Genomic DNA, 14,411 nt, shown 5'->3' with positions numbered 1-14,411 from the left:
AGGGACAGGGTTTCACTATGTTGCCCAGGCTGGTCTTGAACTCCTGGGCTCAACGATCCTCCCACCTTGGCCTCCCAAAGTGCTTGGATTACAGGAGTGAGCCACTGTGTCCAGTCCCATGTTAGCTATTCTTACTATTACTATCAATAGGGAAGGGATATTTGAGCTAAGACCTGAAGGTATAGTAGGAGTTTGCAGAGAGAGAAGGTGGGTAGGAGGTGGGACTTCAGAGCATCCCAGATAGAGAGAACAGCAAACAGTATGTTTCCCACCAGGCCTAGGACAGACAAAGTCAGGCAGCTAATAAACACACAAGGGGAAAAAAATGTTGAATGAAGGCAGAGTCACCTAAAAAATTCAAACCGATATTGAGCATCCTTCTGAACTTCCTGGTCCAGTTTATTAGCAAAGAAGTCCTCCCTGTCAACAACCAGGAACTCTGTTTCTTCCATACAGACGATGGTGGACCTCCTCAATGAAGCATGCAGAATGTCCGTTTCCTGTTGGGTGGACAGCGCAAGGGCAAGTGTGAGGCCACCTCCACTTCCTGTCCTCAGCCTTACACACATCTTCCCTGCCTCCAGCTTCTCCCTGAATTCTCTCCTCACCAGACTGCATGTTCCCCAGCCCCCTCTGTTCTCCTGCACATTCTCCCACTGTGGCCCACTCCTCTTCTTCTTAATCTGCTGCTTATGGAAAAAGAGGCAACAGGCCTGAATAGGCCAGAGGGGAAGAAGCTGGAGAGTCCTCACTGTGGAGTCACTGCATCTCTAAAGGGCTGAATCAGGAACATACTTCTTAAACAGCACAGATGAAGAGGCTGATCTTGGTCCAACTCAATTAGCATTTGACAGGTAAGGGCACTGGGGCCCACACGGGACAGTGACTTGTACAGAGTACTAGGCAGGACTGGGCCTGGCTGAGAGGTTCTAGCAGAAGTCCTGTCACCTCCACGCACTCCACCCCAGGAAACTGGGTCCTTCCCCTAGGCTTACCCCAAAACAGCTACCCTTCTGCAGCAATTTCGGGTGGGGATCTAGGAAGGCACTGCTGCCATCCTCGTCGTTGGTTATTGCAACTGTGCCCAGGTAGATGAAATAAAAGCTGTTGCCCTTCTGCCCCTTCTTGATGATCACACGCCTGCGACCAAACCTGGGAAAAGACCATTGCTAATTGATTGGGTAGTGACACGGGGGCAGGTCCATGCTGGGAGGAGCTCTGGACTGGTTGTGCTCTTTGCTCTAGGATATAAGAGCACAGACTTGGACCAGAAGGGCCCTCAGGACAGCCCAGCCCTGCCAGTCAAGCTGGAGCCTTTCACTAACACCTATCCCATTGCCTGCCTTGGCTGGACTGAAGCTTCCTGAGAGCAGAGCCTTTGCCAGTCTGGGTCACTGCTGCGTGTTCTTGGGCACAGTGAATGCTTATTGAATGTAGTGGAATAAATGAGTGAACACATGCTGAAAGCAATGAATGGGTTAGTAGAGTCGCTTAATGATTAGGAGGACTGGCTTTAGTGTTAGCCCAGGATCCAAATCCTGGTTCTGCTCTTAGCTGTGTGACACTGAGCAATGGACATCCCCTCTCTGATCCTTGGTTTCTCTTGTCTGTAAAATACAGATGAGTATGCCCAGAATGAGACACAGATAATGGTCTTATCATAATTACCAGCAGCCCACTACCCAACAGGGCACCCTTAGGGTAGAGGTGACCAGGCCCAGAGCAAACAAGGAGTTCTTAAACTCAGAAGGAACTTTCTGTATTTCGTATGCAAGTCCAAATCTCAATTCTTTCAATATTTATTCATTTCCTTCATTCATTCAATAAGTTAAATATCAGAGGTGTCTATTAGGCACCATGAGGCCAGGTGTGGTGGCACATGCCTGTAATCCCAGCACTTTGGGAGGCCAAGGTGGGAGGATTGTTTGAGCCTAGGAGTTTGAGATAAGGACAGGGTCTCACTATGTTGCCTAGGCTGGTCTTTAACTCCTGGGCTCAAGGATCCTCCCACCTTGGCCTCCCAAAGTATTGGGATTACAGGAGTAAGCCACTGTGCCCAGTCCTGTGTTAGCTATTCTTACTATTACTATCAATAAGGAAGGGATATTTGAGCTGAGACCTGAAGTTGCCACATCCAGCTAATTGTTCTATTATTTGTAGAGACAGAGTCTTGTTATGTTGCCCAGGCTGGTCTTGAACTCCTGGCTGGGCAACAAGGTGAAACCCCATCTCTACAAAAAACACAAAGATTAGCCAAGCGTGGGGGTGCACACCTATAGTCCCAGCTGCCTGGAAGGCTGAGGTGGGAAGATCACCTGAGCCTGGGAGTTTAAGGCTATGGTGAGCCATGATCACACCACTGCACTCTGGCCTGGGTGACTCTGTCTCAAAAAAAAAAAAAAAAAAAAAAAAATAGGCACAATGAACAACATAGACTTTGTTTTCAAAATTATGGTCACATACAGGATGTAAACGAGGTTTACAAATGCTTTAAGAGATTTCAGTGCAGGCTAATTGAGGAGCATAGAGAAGGGGCCTTAGGAAGGTCAGACAAGGTTCTAGCATGGTGCTTGAAGTGAGTCATCCAGGTGGACAAAGAGATGGAAGAGGGTCCCAGGCACAGGGACCACCGTGACCAAAGGTGCACAGGTGGCTGGAAGCACAGCACATTCAAGGGATAACATGTACTTCATAGATAATGTGCACTTCACGGGAAAGGAAAATGGGAGAAGGCAAGGTCAGGGGAGTGGTGGGAGAGAAATTCAACTGGTCCCACCATAAACGGCCTCCAAAGCTCAGCTAAGTTTGGATTTTACCCAGGAGACAATGGGTAAAAAAAAAGTCTGCCCTTTAGTCTCTGTCAGGACTGATGAGCAGCTGTTGTGGAAGTGCCCCTGTGGCAGGGCCATTGCCCCCAGCTCTGAGCTCATGGCCCTGCCCTCAGCAGTTCTGCTCTTCCTCCTCCCACTCCACACTGCCACCTTCTGTTCCTTCCTGACTCGCTGGCTTGACCAGCAGCAGGGGAACCAACACCCTGCTCAGGGCAGATGATACCCACTTTGTTCCATCAGTTTGTCCATGTTGCTCCCCTGCCTGCAGTGGCCTTCCCTCTCTTCTCCACTATCAGATCCTTTCAGGAACTCAGGTCCTACTTCCTCCAGGAAGCCTTCCCTGACCCAGCCCCCAGCAGCATCTCCTCTTCTGACCTCTCAGAGAGTACTCACTGGCCTCGTGATTCTATGGCAAACTCCTGAGGGCAGGGATCAGAGGACAGACAGAGGACCACACCAGGCTGGAGTCACTACTGCCCAGGCTCCATTGTGGCTGTGGGCTTCATGAGCTACAAACCAGTATCAGCCCGGAATCTTTATCAATGTAGGAAAGAGGCAGGCCAGGCACGGTGGTACACGTCTGTAATCCCAGCATTTTGGGAGGCTGATGTGGAAGAATCACTTGAGCTCAGGAGTTCAAGACCAGCCTGAGCAACATAGTGAGCCTTTGTCTCTACAAAAAAATACAAAGGCCGGGCACGGTGGCTCACGCCTGTAATCCCAGCACTTTGGGAGGCCGAGGCAGGCAGATCACGAGGTCAGGAGATCGAGACCATCCTGACGAACATGGTGAAATCCCGTCTCTACTAAAAAAAAGAAAACAAAACAAAAACAAAAAAATTAGCCGGGCATGGTGGCGGGCCCCTGTAGTCCCAGCTTCTCGGGAGGCTGAGGCAGGAGAATGGTGTGAACCCGGGAGGCGACGGAGCTTGCAGTGAGCGGAGATCACGCCACTGCACTCCAGCCTGGGCGACAGAGCGAGAATCCGTCTCAAAAAAAAAAAAAAAAACAAAATAAAATTAGCCAGGAATGGTGACACCTACCTCTTGTCCCAGCTACAAAGGAGGCCGAGGTGGAAGGCTCACATGAGCCTAGGAGGTAGAGGCTTCAGTGAGCTGTGATCACGCCACTGCACTCCAGCCTGGTTGACAGGACGAGACCCATCTCCAAAAATAATAATAATAAAAAGAAGAAAGAAAGAGGAGATGGCCCAGGTGATAATGACTAGCTAGGAGACAGCAGGAATATTCAGCTAGGAAATGAGATTTTGAAGATGAGGGAGCACAGGCACTGTTCACTGAAGTAAAGATGACTACAACTACAGCCAGAAAGACCCTCAGAGACCATCAAGCTCAACCAACATTTTTGGGAAGGGGAAAGGGGGACCCAAGGAACCTACAGCTTGCTGAAGGTCACAGTAAGCCACAATCAAGTCAGAGTTAGAACCCGAATCTCCAAAAGCAGACATCTGTAGCTTTTGCTGTCAAGCATCTGATCATATTTTTCCACCAATCACACCCTGATTCTCCTTTGGGGAAACTACCCTTTCTCAACACTCAATCAGAGCATCACTGACCTCAGTGGTAATTCAAGCAAAGCCAAGCTGGTTCAGAAAGAATTCATCCCAAGCTCTGATGTGAGTGACTGAAAAGAGCTTTTCTAAATTCTTTCCATGAGATTAAAACTAAACAGATGAGTTTGGAGCTGAGACTGCAGCAGCCATCTCACCAGTATGAGGGGAGAGTCTGGCGGAGGATGACGCTTATATGAACAACATCCCTGAATTCCTGCCAGCCTGAAGCTGGAGAACTATCCCAGGACTTACCAGATACACGAGCCATGAACACGTTCCCTTGAGCTGGGCTTTCAGATACTGGCAACTAGAAGAATCCTGTCTAAGCTGCTAATTCCCAGTCCCAGAAATAAACCACAACTAGCAGAGGTCTTTCACAGTAACACCTCAATTGATCTTCCCCCAAATATTATTATCCTTATTGCACTGATGAGGATACTGAAGCTCAGAAAGGTTAAGTGGCTTGCCTGAGGTCACATGGGGCACATGAGGCATTAAATTCCAGAGCTTCAGCTGGACACAGTGGCTCACACCTATAATCCCAGCACTTTGGGAGGCTGAGAGAGGAGGATAGCTTGAACTCAAGAGTTCGAGGCCAACCTGAGCAATATAGCAAGAACTCATCTCCACTAAAAACAAATTTAAGGCTGGGCACGGTGGCTCACGCCTGTAATCCCAGCACTTTGGAGGCCGAGGCGGGCAGATCACGAAGTCAGATCGAGGCCATCCTGGCTAACATTGTGAAACCCCATCTGTACTAAAAAATACAAAAATTAGCCAGGCGTGGTGGCGGGTGCCTATAGTCACAGCTACTCAGGAGACTGAGACAGGAGAATGGCATGAACCCGGGGGGCGGAGCTTGCAGTGAGCCGAGATCGCACCACTGTACTCCAGCCTGGGCGACAGAGCAAGACTCCGTCTCAAAAACAAACAAACAAACAAACAAACAAAACACACATTTAAAAGAAATAACTGGGTGTGGTGTGCCTGTAGTCCCAGCTACTCTGGAGGCTAAGGCAGGAGGCTTGAGCCTGGGAGGTCCAGGCTGCAGTGAGCTTTGATCACGCCCCTGCACTCCAGCCTGGGCAACAAAGCAAGACCCTCTGTCAACAACAAAAATTCCAGAGCTTCCAGTGCCACAGTTCTTTTCCTTTCCATGACACCACTCTGCCTGGCATAGAATCTTACTTTATAGACAGTGGTGACACACTCTTCTTGACTGGGTTAGAACAAAGCAAATGGTCCTCTCTGCCTCATCTACACTTCCACCTGTCAAAGCTACCTGTTCAAACACAACTTCTGGGAAACTCTTGACCAAGCCAGCTGAAGGGTAATAATCTCCCCCTGGGAGCATCTGCACTGATCACAAAGGGTCTCAATCTGTAGTTAGTTGTCACAGCAAGCCACAATCAAGTCAGAGCTTACTCCTTAGACTATGACTTCCATGGAGGAAAATATTAGGGTACAAACCTAAGGTCAATTTAAATCCTAGATTTCCTTTTTTCTTTTCTTTTTCTTTTTGAGGCAGAGTCTTGCTCTGTTGCCCAGGCTGCAGTGCAGTGGTGCAATCACAGCTCGCTGCAGCCTCAATCTCCCAGGCTCAAGTAATCCAGCCTCAGCTTCCCAAGTAGCTGGGATTACAGATGCATGCCACCACCACCATGCCCACCTATTTTTTTTTTTTATTTTTTGTGTAGTGATGTGGTCTCACCATGTTGCCAAGGCTGGTCAAATTCCTGGGCTCAAGGGATCCTCCTGCTTCGGCCTCTTTAAGTGCTGGGATTACAGGAATGAGCCACTGTGCCCAGCCATATCTTGTATTTTCAAGACAAGCCTTGCCCAAATATTCTGCTAGGCTGACCCTCTTGAAGCCACTGAGATGGCCTGGAAATGGCAGTATTTCCACATGTACCTCTTAGACTTTTCTAGTACAGGGCACTTCTTGTATTATGGACCCTTAGACAATCTGGTAAAGTATTCACAGAATAATGTTTTCCTTTGTTTTGTTTTGTTTTTTGTTTTTTGGAGATGGGGTCTCACTCTGTCACCCAGGCTGGAGCGCAGTGGCACAATCTCGGCTCACTGCAACCTCTGCTCCTGGGTTCAAGCGATTATCCTGCCTCAGTCTCCTGAGTAGCTGGGACTACAGGCACCCACCACCACACCCAGCTAATCTGAATAATGTTTTAAGTGTATAAAATAAAATCCAACATAATTATAGTTAACAAATTTTTGTAAACCAAATTTTTGATAAAGCAATATATTTGTATCTTTATTAGGACATTGAATAACAAGATCTAGCAGCAGATCTAATAACTACCATCATTTTGAAGATGTGATGAACATAAATTTTTTGAGAAATCTGCAACAACTCGAATATGATGTGAAAATATCTGTGATTTCTTTTAGTGAAAAGTCACAGGGATGGCTAATATGATAGTGGTTTGTTGCTTATATTCATGATTGAAGGAAATAATAAATTTCATCTAGAGGTTAATAAAAAAAGAGACATTTCTCATTCAAGTTCACAGACCCTGTGCTAGTGCCTATCTAGATATGGTACAATCAACTCTGTTCCACTCTGACTTTTAGAGCCTAGATTCCAGTTTCAGCGCTGCTTCTTATGGTCTGGGTGACCTAGAAGGAGCCATTTTCCCCCACAGAGCCTCAGTTTCCTTATCTGAAAAATGAGGGAATTGGACCAGATCCTCTCTGAGGATCCTACTAGATCCTCTCCAGATTTAATGGCCCTTTACTTCTCTAAGAGTCTCAATAAGTGAGTGAGATAAACGGTGCTGCAACCATAGCAGTGGGTGCTAAAGTGAATGGACAGAAGACTTCATTCATGGCTAACACTATACAGAGGGGTGGGCAGGACCTGCCACACCTTCTCGGCCAGGCTCTTTTGCTCAGTTCAGCCTCAGCTTGGTGGCCAAGGGCTGTGCCCCTCACTGACCGTTCAAAGCGCATGACTTTGGCCAGGAGCAGCTGAAGGGGCTCCGCGTAGTTCCGATAGCTATCCAGAACCTGCAAGATGTTACAGACGGCCTGGATCTCATCCTCTGTTCTCCAGGAAGGCTTCTTCTGCATGATCTGAATGGCCTTTGGAGGAAAGTGACCCTGGGGAGAGAGGACCAGAGTGATACAGGGGACCCAGCAGTTTCGCCCATGGGCCAGCGGGCAACACCCCATAGTACTGCTCGTACTTTCCCGTTCCCTGTACCACAGTGGCTGATATGTGATGAGTGCTTACTGTGTGTCAGGCACTGGGATAAACATTTTACATGCCCATCTCACTGCATCCTCGCCAGCCCAATAACTGTTATTCCATTTGACAGATGAAGAAACTCAGGCAGGATTAGGAATAGATCTGACACATATCAATGCTGACATCCCCCGACCTGTGCTATTCACTGACCTTCCCAGGCAATACAGGCTTCCCTGGGCTCCAGTGGTCCTGCAGAGTCTGCTCAGCACACACACAGAGCAGTCAGGGGAGAACTTCGCCTGTGTCTCATCCCAGACCTCAGCGTGCTAGAGGAGACTAATGAGCAAAGAGAACCTTCCAGAGACAGACTATTAGCTAAACCTTTTCTTCTCAAGTGAACCAGGCCTCATGGACCAGCACATTCACCTACCACTCCCACCTGCTGAGGAAGTGGCACTGTGAGTTGTGAAAACCCCTCAATGGCTTCTCTCCAACCTCATCTCCTACCTCTTCCCTTTGTTCTCTACTCTGGAATTTTCTACTGGTCCCTGGCACATGCTAAGCTTGGCTCTGTCTTGAGGTATCTGCCCGGGCTGTTTTTCTGCCTGGAATATTTGTTCCCTGGGTTTTCTCGTGGACGTGGCTGACTCATCATTCTGGTCTCAGCTCAGATGCTGCCACACCCTCAGTGAGTCCCCACTGGGTCATATTAAATAAAAGAGTAGCCCCTTCTTCAGTAGGCTCTTGCTATAGAGTGAACGTCCCCTCCAAAACTTGTGTCGAAATATAATTGCCATTCTGACATTATTAAGAAGTGGATGCTGGGCACAGTGGCTCATGCCTATAATCCCAACACTTGGGAGGCCAAGGCAGGGGGATCACTTGAGCCTAGGAGTTTGAAACCAGCCTGGGCAACATGGCAAGACCCTCATCTCTACAAAAAATTTAAAAATTAGCTGGGCATTGGGCCGGGTGCGGTGGCTCACACCTGTAATCCCAGCACTTTGGGAGGCCGAGGCGGGCAGACCACGAGGTCAGGAGATCAAGACCACCCTGGCTAACATGGTGAAGCCCCATCTCTACTAAAAATACAAAACATTAGCCAGTCATGGTGGCGGGCACCTTTAGTCCCACCTACTCGGGAGGCTGAGGCAGGAGAATGGCGTGAACCCGGAAGACGGAGCTTGTAGTGAGCCCAGATCACTCCACTGTACTCCAGCCTGGGCCAAAGAGCAAGATTCTGTCTCAAAAAAAAAAAAAAGCCAGGCATAGTGGCACACACCTGTAGTCCTAGCTACTGAGGGGCACTAAAATGGGAGGACCGCTTGAGCCCAGGGAGGTTGAGGTTGCAGTGAGCTGTGATTGCATCACCGCACTTCAGCCTGGATGACAGAGCGAGACTCTGTCTCAAAAACTAAAAATAAAAAATTTACATAAATGTCAGACTGTAGACATCACTTGGGCAACTTGCTTTCTTCAGTGTTTTTCTAAACAATGTTTTAAAAATGTATCCATTGTTTCCACTGTCTGACAGTTGCTGCAATAATTGAGTCTATGATTCTAAGCCTCTCTAATACTAAGGGTTCTCTATGAGAAGTTCAGCATTATTAGAGGCTCAATATGGACTATACTGAGGCTTAGCTTTCCATCAGAATCCAAATGCAGTGCTGAGGGGCAGGTTATATAACTATGTATGTGTGTGTACTATAAATTATATATAATTTTTATTTAGATATAATTCACATGCCTTGTAAGTCACCATTTAAAGTGTACAATTCAGTGTTAAATGTATTCACAGAGTTGTACAACAATCACCACACTATTTTGGAAGCTTTTCATCACCCCAAAGAAACCCCATACTCATTAGCATCACTCAAAGGGCTGGGCTCATTGTTTTTGGGGGGTGGGGTGGGGGCAGGGGGACAGGGTCTCACTCTGTCACCCGGACTGCAGTGCAGTGGCACAGTCATAGCTCACTGCAACCTCCATTTCCCAGGCTCAAGCAATCCTCCCACCTCAGCCTCCCAAAATTCTGGGATTACAGGTGTGAGCCACCATGCCCAGCTGATTATTTTTATTTTTTAATTTTTAGTAGAGGCAGGGTCTCAGTATGTTGCTCAGATGGGTCTAAAACTCCAGGGCTCTGGTAATCTTCCTGCCTAGGCCTCCCAAAGTGCTGGGATTACAAGCGTGAGCCAGCACATCTGGCCAAAGGGCTGGTTTTTACATTGAGTCTCCAGCTGGGCTCAGGAGTGCACACCTGTAATGCCAGCTACTCAGAAGGGTGAGATGGGAGGATAAATTGGCTCTCTGCTCTTCTCTATGTTGGAACCAGAGTCAGGCATGATTTAATTGAGGGCCACCGATAGGCCTTGCCCATAAGAAAGAATTTTCCCTCTGTGCCTCTTCCCTCCCTCTACTGTGGTGCACAGACTTGCCCTCACATCTAGAGTGCTGTGGCTCTCACATAGGCCCCTAGTTTCTCCTGCCTGAAGGATAGAGCCTGATTAACCTTCAGTGCCCAGTGTCACACACCAGCCAGCCTGAAGAGCTGAAGAGACACAGGGCTTGGATGACTGAACTGAGTATGCTTCATACACAAGGGTGCGCGAAAAAATAAGGCTGTGCCCAGGAGAGGCAGGCAACAGAAGCCATACCTGGGCTCCAAGAAGAGAAAGAGGTGGGGCAGGAGATGGGCACAGGTGGCCCTGACACCATTATAAAGTTCTGTTCTTTCCCCGTTCCCTGAGAAAAAAAACAACATGGCTACTCCAAGCCAGGTCAAGTCAGGTCTGCACTGGTGAGAATTTCAGATCTTCCCTATAAATAGGTAGGCTCTTTTAAATTTTAAATTGGATTTTAATATTTAATACCCAGGATATCGTGGAGAGAAGCCAAGAAGATGACAATGATGAGACTGAAATTCAGGGAACAAGTCACACAGTCCAAAGCTCCCACAGATATAAAAGCATTCCCTCATCAAAATGAGAGGACTCTTTTTTAGAGAGGGGGCCTCGCTCTCTCACTCAGACTGGAATGCAGTGATATGACCATAGCTCACTGCAGTCTTGAACTCCTGGCCTCAAGTGATCCTCCCACGTCAGCCTTCCGAGTGTCAACAGGTGCGCTGCACCCGAATAAGACTCTTGAAGGGTATCTGACACCCAGGTGTGAGAGATGTGCCCAGCATCTCTCAGAGAATTCAGGGCAGAACCAGAATTCACACAGGTCAGTCCTTTCCCACCACCCGAATTCTTCCTTTCTCTGGGACTCTCACATCCTCTGCTTTTTCTTTTCCTGCTGTTTTCCCATGGGTCCAAGCCCAGGGACTCTCTCCCATTGGTTCTGCTCAACTATGCAGTGACAGCTGGTTCCTAGATGCGCAGTCTTGGAGCTCCAGGGATGGAAGGAATCACTGAGATCAGCCACTTTATTAATGAGGAAATGAAGTGGCCAACTCAGGGTAACAAGCTGCGTTTGTGGCAGAGACTAGACTGAAACCAGCTCTGCTGATGCCCAGCCAGGGTTTCTTCCAAGCCAGGGTGCAGAAAGAAAATTCCCCCACAGCAAGGTTCGATCTATGCATACCTCCTCTGCAATGAAGTCCATGGTATCAAATGTGACTCGGCTTTGCATCTTTTTCTGAAAGAAAGGGGGCAGGGAGAAGAGGGAGAATCAGCAAGACTGCCCCTAGAACTTTGCATCTAGAGCCCTCCTGTGTACCTGGACCACCATGGTGGGCAGGAAGCCATGGGAAACCTCCTTGCAGCTGGCCCTTTCAGGCCTGCCTCTGCTCAAAAGCCCCAACTCAGCACTAGGCTTGGGTCCAGCATTGACAATATATGGTGAAGGCAGAGAAATATGGGGGTGGGGAGAAGGAAAGGAGGATAAAGAGGAAATAGGAAAGGAGAGAGAAAAAGAAGGGGAAAAAGCAGCAAACAAACAAGTATAGAGGAGGAAGAAAAGGAAGGATAAAAAGAAAGGAACAGGCTGGGCATGGTGACTCACACCTGTAATCCAGAACTTTGGGAGGCCGAGGCAGGCAGATCACGAGGTCAGGAGATCGAGACCATCCTGGCTAACACAGTGAAACCCCATCTCTACTAAAAATACAAAAAATTATCCAGGTGTGGTGGCGGGCGCCTGTAGTCCCAGCTACTCGGGAGGCTGAGGCAGGAGAATGGCGTGAACCCGGGAGGCAGAGCTTGCAGTGAGCTGAGATCCGGCCACTACACTCCAGCCTGGGCAACAGAGCGAGACTCCATCTCAAAAAAAAAAAAAAAAGAAAAAAAAATGGAACAAATGAAGCCAGCCTTTGTTAAGTGTCTTTAATGAGCCAAGCACGGTGTATCTTCCCTGTCTTACTCCATTTAGTCAACAGGACAAAGCAGGTCTTAGTAAGCCCCATGTGGGACAGAGGTTGTGAAGGAACTTGCCCAAGGATCACACAGTAAGTCATGGTCCAGCTGAGACCCCAACTCAAGGTTTTCAGCAAACTCGATGCCATGTCTGGAGTGTGGCCTCAAGCCACATGTCATTTGTTCCTTGGAGCCCCTCAGACCCCTGTCTTGCCCCCACCACCTGTTTTCCTCTGCAAAGCCATATGGTGCTTCTCAGGGAGGCTACTGAAGGAAAGAGGCAGTGCTCAGAAACATCCAGATTCACACATCTACGGAAGCTGTCTAGGGCTCCCCACCTGATCCTGCACTCCAGCTGCCCAGTGCTCCATCTGACAACCCTATGGCCCTTATAGGCTGCCCTTGAGAGGCTTCTGCTCTGCTCAAGCCACTCTGGCTGCCAATATGGTTAGGCTTAGCCTCCCACTCCCCCAACAAGTGACTCTGCATCTTAGCTTCCATATGCCCCAAGCATCAGGCCACGTCTTCTGGTAACCAAAGTCCTCTGATCTCCAGGGCCCATTGCGTCACCATTGCATGACACCCTGAGAGTCAGGAGGTCCTTCCTGAGAGCTAACCTAAGTCTTTTGGTTACAGTTCTTCCACTCCATTCGTTTTTCATCTCAGCCCAACCACAGGGCTGCAGCCTTGTTTGGTTTGGCCGGCACAGGGTCTTATAGTCTTTGTATCTGAATGTCTTTAGATGAGGCATATCTTTCCTCTCCAGCTGGCCTGCTCTATCTTAAACTCAGCTACATACACACTAGTTACATTATCTGCTGGTCCCTTAGAAACCACTCTAAGGCTGCCTAACCTTCCCCCATCACCAGCCCCGTATCCCCCTTTCTTTGGCCACCATCTGTCAGAAGCCCTTTAGGGAAATTTCTTGGAGTGAATCACTAGATGCAAGAGGGGTGGGGACTGGCTCTAGTCATTCCTGAAACAACAGAAAAATGGGCAGGATCTGTCCAGGTGATTGCTGGGGAAACTCTGAAGCCCTGAGCAACACACCCAGTAGCAACGAAGACACCTCTGGGGAACCAGAACAAGTTAGCAGAAGGGTGACCAACTTTTCTGAGCTAAAGAAGGGCACATGATCTACCACTGGGATAAAATACTTTAAATTGGGACCTTTTAGAAAATCTAGAAACATGATCACCAGGCCGGGCGCGGTGGCTCACGCCTGTAATCCCAGCACTTTGGGAGGTCGAGGCGGGCGGATCACGAGGTCAGGAGATCGAGACCATCCTGGCAAACAAGGTGGAAACCCTGTCTCTACTAAAAATACAAAAAATTAGCCGGGTGCGGTGGCGGGCGCCTGTAGTCCCAGCTACTAGGGAGGCTGAGGCAGGAGCATGGCGTGAACCCGGGAGATGGATCTTGCAGTGAGCCAAGATGCACCACTGCACTCCAGCCTGGGTGACGGAGCAAGACTCTGTCTCAAAAAAAGAAAAGAAACACGGTCACCACAGTGAACAAGGCCCTGAAAATGCCCCCTGCGCCAAAGTAGGGGTGTAGGAAAGAAAGTAGAGACATGAACAAAGTCAGCATGTGGGCGTTCAGAAAACCCTGGTTATTGTGACTCTTGGATTGCTTCTGGCTCTTTTGATCACTGTTGAAATGGAGACCACTTCTCCACTCCCAAGGTTTCTTTCCACATGGAGGGAGGTGTATTAGTAGAACTCTACTGGCCTCTCTCCTTCTACACTGAGGAGTGACTTAAACTCTTTGATGAATCTGGAAAGATAAAAACTAGGCATGATTGCTCCTTCCCTCTGAGCCCATATTTTGCTCCACCTTTCCCTGCCATGAGTTTCGGCAGCAGGCCTGCTGTTGCAGTGGAGACTGCTTTGGTCCAGCATTGCCTGTGGCTAGGCATGTAAGGCTGTCTAAATCTGGGGTTCGGTATTAGGTAAACCTCTTGGTTGATGATATAAGTCACCCTCTCCAACAGAAGTCTGGTCATTAATAAAAGTGACCATTGGGTCTTTCATCTGCTTTTCCTTTTGTCTTCTTTCTCAGTTCTGAGCTTGGGCCAGGAAGTGGGTTGCAATTTATTGCCCTCTTTAAGCCGTCATAATCCTGCTGAGCCCAGCTGCTTACATCCCAGAAGGAGAAGATAGGGTGCTTCCAGTGAGCACTCTCAATGATTTGATATTCCCGGAATCCCCTGAGGCCTTGGCGGAACATTTTACACACTCGGATCATTACGATGATATCCGTGGCAAACTGGTACAGTCCCTATGGAAACAAAGCAAACAAGATCAATAGAAACAATCTGTTCTCAACAGTCAACAGCAGGCTGGATGGCACTGAACAAGGTAAAATTTACCAGGATTAAATGCAGTAGTGTACTGGAGTGATGGTTACATTTTCAGGAAGTTTGCAAGCCCCCTGAAATT

The 14,411-nt window shown here is 48.4% G+C and overlaps 1 protein-coding gene across 5 annotated transcripts in view; it reads right to left on the bottom strand.

Annotated features, from left to right (window-relative positions):
* CNBD2 (cyclic nucleotide binding domain containing 2) overlaps window positions 1-14,411 on the bottom strand; it is a 76,676-nt gene that overhangs the window by 43,210 nt on the left and 19,055 nt on the right. For 4 of the 5 annotated variants that reach the window (XM_009216202.4, XM_021921100.2, XM_003904800.4 and 1 more), the window contains 5 exons: window positions 14,113-14,250; window positions 11,201-11,254; window positions 7,361-7,524; window positions 996-1,152; window positions 349-500 (listed from right to left, as the gene is read on the bottom strand). In XM_009216202.4, coding sequence (XP_009214466.1) covers window positions 349-500; window positions 996-1,152; window positions 7,361-7,524; window positions 11,201-11,254; window positions 14,113-14,250 — 665 coding nt within the window. The remainder of the gene's footprint in view (window positions 1-348; window positions 501-995; window positions 1,153-7,360; window positions 7,525-11,200; window positions 11,255-14,112; window positions 14,251-14,411) is intronic. The other variant, XM_021921099.2, reaches the window with a different exon arrangement.

This window comes from Papio anubis, chromosome 16 (assembly GCF_008728515.1).
Source record: "Papio anubis isolate 15944 chromosome 16, Panubis1.0, whole genome shotgun sequence".
Lineage (NCBI taxonomy): Eukaryota > Metazoa > Chordata > Mammalia > Primates > Cercopithecidae > Papio > Papio anubis.
The sequence above is the reverse complement of the archived record's forward strand: the minus strand, read 5'-3'. Positions and strand labels throughout refer to the sequence as shown.